This window comes from Salmo trutta, chromosome 27, assembly GCF_901001165.1.
Source record: "Salmo trutta chromosome 27, fSalTru1.1, whole genome shotgun sequence".
NCBI classification, from domain to species: Eukaryota; Metazoa; Chordata; class Actinopteri; order Salmoniformes; family Salmonidae; genus Salmo; species Salmo trutta.
The window spans coordinates 5747565-5755277 of record NC_042983.1 but is presented as its reverse complement, the minus strand read 5'-3'; the positions used below and the strand labels follow the sequence as shown (position 1 = coordinate 5755277).

Genomic DNA, 7713 nt, shown 5'->3' with positions numbered 1-7713 from the left:
TCTGAACCTGCTCAAAGGAAGCACACTAGAATACCTTGGCAAACAACCAATGAGGGCCTGCCAGTAAAACTATGCGCATCCAATCAGATACATATTTCCAATATCTCGCACTGAACATGCGCATACCATTTTAACCAGGTGTGCGTAATAACATGCTGCTTATCTCTCAAACACTACAGAAATTATTACTTTTAGGTCACGGTGATAAGCCTTTTGGTTGCTAAAACCTCTTGCTAAAACCTCTTCAAAACCACCTTTCTCTGTGCATGCTGCCAGACAGTTCATAGGACAACTTTGGGGTTTGTCTTGCATTTATTTACAACACAGTGTAGCCTTCACGGGCAGCAAGTCCATACATGTTACTTTCCATGTTACCTGTGTACTCCCCTCACTTTAACACACACACACACACACACACACACACACACACACACACACACACACACACACACACACACACACACACACACACACACACACACACACACACACACACACACACAAACTCTTTCTCCTCTGTGTTAGAGTTCTCTGTTTTGTGTCTGTGTCCAGTTAGGCAATCAGCCAATGTATTTGTGTTGGCCTGCGTAACGTGCTGGACACTGGCCAACCCCCACTCCCTCCCCTCACTCCCTTTTTTCACTTTTCCCCTACAGAGAAAAACAGAGTCAGAATGTTCTGTTGTTTAACCATTCTGTTTCAGGCCAATGAATGAGACAGAGGTGATCATGCAGTAGTGAAAAAATCGAATTAAGGGGAAAATATTGGGCAATTACGTTTTAGTCGTGTCTTTATTTTCCTAGTGCAATGGCAGACAACAGACAACTATAAAAGATGTCCATGAGAGAGTTCACTTTCTTTCCATGTAACCCTTTCACACGCTCGAATTGCTCGTGCTTTAACTTCCAATCAAGTCCGGTTCGGAGGCGCTGTGAAACCAGAACATTCGACAGACAGAGAGCTGGCTGGTGGCCCGAGATTACTTTCCATGTGTTCTGTGTACTCCCTTCATAAACACTTTTCAATGAAAATGTGATGACCATAAACTATTAACTACTAACTACAGTATGATGGTATTACAAAAGAGTGACTTATTAAACTGCTGTCGTGCAGGAATCTGCACAGACCCCTTGTTGAACTTTGTCCTCCTTTCAGGCAGGCAGGAAAACAACACTGCTAGCATAAAAGGGGGAGCAGAGAGAGTTGAGGGTTGTTGTTCTTCCAGAAGCTACTGCTAGACCGAGCTGAGCTGACTGAGGGACTTTTTACTAGACAGTAAGTGACCGCAAAATAATTTCCTAACTTTTTGTGCATGTTGATACGACAGAGCGTAACTCTCTTTTTGATGTATATAACCTGTGATGCCCGATCACTTGAACAAATTGAGACAAAGTATTTTGCTATTTCTTTAGCTTTGTTATTTTGCTTGTGTTGTCTCCATATGGCATATACGTTGTATTTGATCATTTCCAGTTGATTGGCAATTGTGTGTTTCTAAAATATGAATATGCAGAGAGAGAAAGAGAGAACTTTCTGCACTAACCAGCCACACCGACCCTTTATTTATCTGCCGTTCATCAGTACGCCTTTGGTTGTGCAATAGAATTTCTAAATGAACAAAAACAACAATATCTATCCCTATAATAAAAGTCTAGAAATGTAAAACATTTCATACTAATTCCTCATTTCTTTCATGTCAGCAAATAAATACTTCAAAAAATGTATCCCTTTCTTTGTCTCTTTTTGAATGCCATTGATAAAGAACTGATTTCCAGGCAGCGTTGCTTTTAATTAATAAGTCTGATAAGGGAATGACTGAGGGAAAGAAACTAAATTTAGGAAGATCAGGACGCAAGCCAAAATTGAGTTGATCTTTAACTATCTAGTGTCCAACTATTTACTACCAGGCACAGTATTGGGAAACAGATAGAAAATTGTGACATAGCACTGAACTACTCTACAAACCCTGTCCTCATTACCTGAGCAGACTCTTACCTGACTTGCTTTATCGCTTTATATATATGTATATATATATCTCATGCACCCCCTCAGCAGATCAAGCCTGCGGTGCAGCACCGTGATGTGGGCGGGACTAAGCCTGCTCCTGGCTCTCTGCCTGCTCCCTGGGGGCGGAACAGAGAGTGAGGGGGAGGGGACCCGCTGTAAGCCGCCACCTGGTTGGAGTATTGGGGAGGTGGAGCCTATGAAGGAGGTCATGGGCCAGGTCACGGTGGTGGCCCTCCTCCAGGCCAGCTGATTGTTCTGCTTGGTGCAGGCATCCTTGTAAGTGGACCAGATAGGGCTCTGTTCCATTTTGGACCCTTAGCCCCTTTCCTACCCATAGTGGAGTGTGGTTGTTGTTATGCCTGTTCTTTTTGTTATTTCGTGATTTCTTTTGACCATCTCTCCGTATCCTCATGTTTCACTTCCCTGTTGTGTTCCTCTGAGCAGATTGGATGGGCTGCGCCTGAAGCTGGAGGGTCAGGGTCTGGAGAATGTGACCTATATGGTGGTGAACCACCAGGGGGAGCAGGCCCAGCGCCTACACACCCTGCTGAGGCAGAAACTGTCTGAGAACATCACGCTATACAAACAACAGCCCAAACAGGACGACGTGTGGCAGACCCTGGCTGGAGAGAAGGATGACTTCCTCGTCTATGACAGGTCAGCTCCAGACTGTGGTCTCTCTGCGGTCAGTCTACTCAGAAATACAAACCATGCTCATCATGCTGTCTGTTCCCCTAACAATTATCCTTCTCCTTCTCTCTCTCTCTCTCTCTCCTTCTCTCTCTCTCTCCTTCTCTCTCTCTCCTTCTCTCTCTCTCTCTCTCTCTCCTTCTCTCTCTCTCTCTCTCCTTCTCTCTCTCTCTCTCTCTCTCTCTCTCTCTCTCTCTCTCTCTCTCTCTCTCAGGTGTGGTCGTCTGACCTACCATATCTCCCTGCCCTACTCCATCCTGGGTACTCCCTATGTAGAGAACGCCATCAAGAAGACATACTGCACACGCATCTGTGGGGACTGCACGTATGAGGTACACACACACACACACACACACACACACACACACACACTGGGCGTGTCTGTGTTTGTATGTGAGAATTAGCTCTGAGTTATGGAAAACAAACCGAGACCCCTCCTCTTTTCCCCCACACAGAGCCAGGAGATCCCAGCAGAGTGCAACAGGACAGTAGAGGCGAAGCCTGAGGGAGAGGAGAAGCCAGTCACCGGAAGGGAGACAACTCATGGTGGACACGGTCATCATCACCATGGCCACACTCACAATGGCAACCGCCACGGTCACAATGGCAACCGCCATGGTCACGATCACCATGTTGAGAGGGGGATGGGGCGCGGTCACGGTCGTGATCATGGGGCAGAGCAGCAGCAGCAGCACCAACATGACACTGAGGGGCTCCAACACGGACAGGCCCAGGGCCAGTTGCACGTTGGTCAGGAGCATATGGGTCAGCAGGCGGTGAAACTGGGCCAGATGCCCCAGGAAGGCCAGCGAGGCCATATTATGCAGAATCCCTGAGTGAAAGGGATGTCGAGGTGAAAGGCGGAGCACAGCTGACAGTGGAAGGAGGGGTCTGATCTAAGTCCCTCCTCCAAGGCCAGCTGATGCTGACACTGACGGAGGCTGTTTGGCGATGGGGTGAGCAACGAGCCAATCGGACTCTGACACTGTGATGAGGCGCTGCCCGCCTCCTGACAGTGACAGGGACTGATGGGCCTCAGGGAGACCTGACAGTGACGCTCGTCCCCCGCTGACTGACAGCAGCCTCAGCCAGTCATGTGAGCCTGACCCCTGGGTGTTGAGAGCTGAGGGTGAGGGCAGCTGTAAGTAGGGCCATGGCTCTGTGACAGTTACCTTGCTATACCTTATAGGCCTCAGATTAACATCTGTTAGACAAACACCGGGGCGAAGCGCTCTTATAACATCTTACCAACTAGTATTACCCTGGGATCGTGAAGCCACACCTAACAGAGAGAGATGGTAGGACACCCATTGGGTGTGGTAGGTGAATGCCAAGCCTAAACCCATTACGATATGGGGAAAAGGATGGCATTTGAGATGTGACCATAGTGATGGTAAGGCAGCAAGGTAGGTGTCCTCCACCATCTCTTTCTCTGTCAGTGCATTGGTGTCACCCTCCCAGGAGTGTGTGGGGTGATTATGTTAACGTTTCTCCTGCTCCGTTTTGCTCCCTCCATCCACAATGAAGGCAGGCGCAGAAACTACGCTCTAGTGGCGCCTGTCTGATGTCCGGCTGGGGAGAGGGGAAAGGGAGGGACTTATAATATGACCACCCACTAAAGTTCTAAATATCGAGAGCTTCGGAAGGAGTATGTAGTAGTAGTTGCCTATGCTGAACAAACTGGCATGATGGCTGGGAGAGTGAGATCTGAACCAAAGTTGTTATACTCAGCGTTAGCAAAACCAATTTGGTTAAAATACATTATTGATAGTTCAGATTTTTTTTGTTGTTAGGCCTCAAAAAATTGGGGGTCTCACTAACATTTTGTTTTTGCAATTGAATTAACTCTCAGGTGTTTTAGAGCAGTAGTGTTTTACGTAGATAAAGCTTTCAAACGGCAGTATCCATTGCTTACAGCTGTGAGGACGTGTGTTTAGTTACCGTCACTGAGTTACTTTAGTTTGGCAATGTTGCACACATATGTATAATGCATTCTTTGTGAACTAGCAAAACAAAAGAGTGAACACTTTTCAACTAACAAAATATCGGGAACACTTTTCAACTAGCAAAAGAAACCATCTAGAATGAGAGGTGGGTAAACAGAAAAGATAGAACGATTGTTTGAATCCATTCTGTACTTAATGAAGGGCTCTAGGGGAAGACAACTGTCACCTTGAACACCTGATGCTTTGTACAGAGCACGTTCATTCTGACTGTCGACTGTTAGGTGGTGTAGCATGTAAGAAACGGTGAATAAAGATGGCTGATGCACTCATATTGCAATGTTGTCTTGTTTATCTACTCTGTGTGTATGTGTGTGTGTTTGTGAGTGAGTGTGCAGAGGGAGACACAGGAAAATATAGCCTTTTATAAGCCATGTTTATCTCTGACCTGTCACCTGACAGACAGACTGATCTTTAGATTGATTTGTTGAAATGCAAACAAAACAAGCAGTGATTGCGTAACATTTTCAGCCAATCATTTGAGAAGCTTTTCAGAGTGTTTTCACTGTCAAACAATTTGTCACGTTGCCTACACGTGACTCACATGTTAGTCAAGTAGTGGGAGTCATGTGACCACAAAAATGGGTAACACTTTATTTGGATAGTCCATCTGTACATCCTCAACAGACTATCAGTAACATTTCAAATAACTATGTACTAACCCTAGCTCTAACCCTAAACTTAACACTTACCCTAAACTTAACACTTATCCTAACCCTAAACATTAACCCTTACCCTAACCCTAAACATTAACCCTTACATTAACCCTAAACATTAACCATTACATTAACCCTAAACATTAACCCTAAACATTAACCCTAAACATTAACCCTAAACATTAACCCTAAACATTAACCCTAAACATTAACCCTAAACATTAACCCTAAACATTAACCCTAAACATTAACCCTAAACATTAACCCTAAACATTAACCCTTACATTAACCCTAAACATTAACCCTTACATTAACCCTAAACATTAACCCTTACCTTAACCCTAAACATTAACCCTTACCTTAACCCTAAACATTAACCATTACATTAACCCTAAACATTAACCCTAAACATTAACCCTTACCCTAACCCTAAACATTAACCCTTACCCTAACCCTAAACATTAACCCTTACCCTAACCCTAAACATTAACCCTTACCCTAACCCTAAACATTAACCATTACCCTAACCCTAAACATTAACCCTTATCCTAACCCTAAACATTAACCCTTACCCTAACCCTAAACATTAACCCTTACCCTAACCCTAAACATTAACCCTTACCCTAACCCTAAACATTAACCCTTACCCTAACCCTTATTCAAAACCTAACCGTCACCTTAGCAAGCAGTTGCTTAGCAACGTGTAGTTTGTTGATAGTATGACCATCTACAGATGGAAAATCCGGACGATCCATATAAAGTGAGACCCAAAAATGTATTGTTGTAATAATCATGGGCAACTTTAAGTAGTTTGTGTGTAAAGTTTGATGCATGGTTTTAACAGTACATTAAAGCACACTCAAACCTTTTTATTATTTTACATAGAAAAAACTTTGCCTGCAATTCAGAACAATCACCACCAGATAGAAGAGGAGATCTGTAAAAGGTTCTAGAGCTCTCCTGCCAGAGTGCATCATTTTGTAGGCGCAGCCTGTAGACTAGTTCTTACCAGAATACAGGGTGAGTCAGTGTTCCTTTTCAGTGCCTGGTTGAAAACACTTCATTTTAACATTCTGTCATAAAGAGCACATGTTCAACTTCATAAGAGGTTAAATAATAAAAAATGACTATAGTAATGTGCCTATTAAGTGCCGAATAAAATAACAGGGTTGACGATTTCTTCGTAAATCAGCCATAAATCTACTTGTGACAGGGGGAATGGAAGCTTGCTGTGTACGACAGGGAGCGGCAATTGAATCAAGCTTCGCAAAAAATGTGAAATTATAAAAACAATTCCAGCCTGTCTATCTATGGGTAACAGGGTTGACATTTGATAATCGACCCACTCAGTTTCCCACCACAAAACACCAGAAAATGTCCAAAAAGAGTAGAACCAGCTGACCTGCTTTTCCTCTATGATTTTACTATTAGATGTTAAAATATTTTAAAAGGAATAGTTTCACCATATTAAAATGATAGCTCAGTTCACGTAACAGGGTTGACTTTAAAATGAGGGACAGACGTAAATGAATCATTAATCACATTCAATAAATAATTATCTTCAGAAATGACTTTGTCAAAGCAACAAAAATATCTAGGGCTTCACGATGAGGGTGAACTTAGATACATTTGGGGATTAAGTGGGTTAAAATCTTCCTAAAGTGATACAAGGGTTGACGGAGTGACATGTCAAAATGTTGAATTTTAGCAAGCCTTTACTCATATAAAAAAACACTCAGTGTGGTCCATATTATAGGGCACTTCATTTATTATAACTTCATTTATTATAACAAGCCTTTAAAATTCAATATTGGTGGACAACTTCTAATTAAAATATCAAAAGGGACGCAAAAGGAACTATTTTTGTGGAACAACCCAGTTATGAGAATAGTCAACTCCCTCTCTGTGTCTGTCAGTGGAGGCTGCTAAGGGGAGGTTGGCTCATAATAATGGCTGGAATGGAGTGATGTGTATGATAACATTCCAGCCATTCAACACCATTCCAGGGGCTCCCGAGTGGTGCAGCGGTCTAAGGCACTATCGCATCTCAGTGCTAGAGGCGTCACTACAGACCGTGGTTGGATTCCAGGCTGTATCACAACTGGCTGTGATTGGGAGTCCCATAGGGCAGTGCACAATTGGCCCAGCATTGTTAGGGTTTGGCTGGGGTAGGCCGCTATTGTAAACAAGAATTTGCTCTTAACTGACTTGTCTAGTTAAATAAAGGTAAAATTGAAAATTAAAACAAGTCCAGCCATTATTATGAGCCGTCCTCCCCTGAGCAGCCTCCATTGGTGTCTATATAGTAGGCAGAATATTGCTGCAGTACGCTAATAATAGTTGCGTTAATAAAATTG

General features: G+C 43.5%; 1 protein-coding gene across 2 annotated transcripts; it reads left to right on the top strand.

The window, feature by feature from the left end:
• The first annotated feature begins 1145 nt into the window (after window positions 1–1145).
• On the top strand, window positions 1146–4974 carry LOC115164183 (selenoprotein Pa). 2 transcript variants are annotated; one of them, XM_075074256.1, is made up of 5 exons: window positions 1146–1275; window positions 2053–2283; window positions 2452–2664; window positions 2912–3029; window positions 3153–4974. In XM_075074256.1, exons 2-5 carry the CDS (start codon window positions 2081–2083, stop codon window positions 3822–3824), a joined length of 1206 nt encoding a protein of 401 aa, XP_074930357.1. In that variant the 5' UTR covers window positions 1146–1275; window positions 2053–2080; the 3' UTR covers window positions 3825–4974. The 2 variants fall into 2 exon arrangements, with proteins under 2 accessions (XP_074930357.1, XP_074930358.1); XM_075074257.1 differs by having other exon boundaries at window positions 1195–1275; window positions 2056–2283.
• The last annotated feature ends 2739 nt before the right edge of the window (window positions 4975–7713 follow it).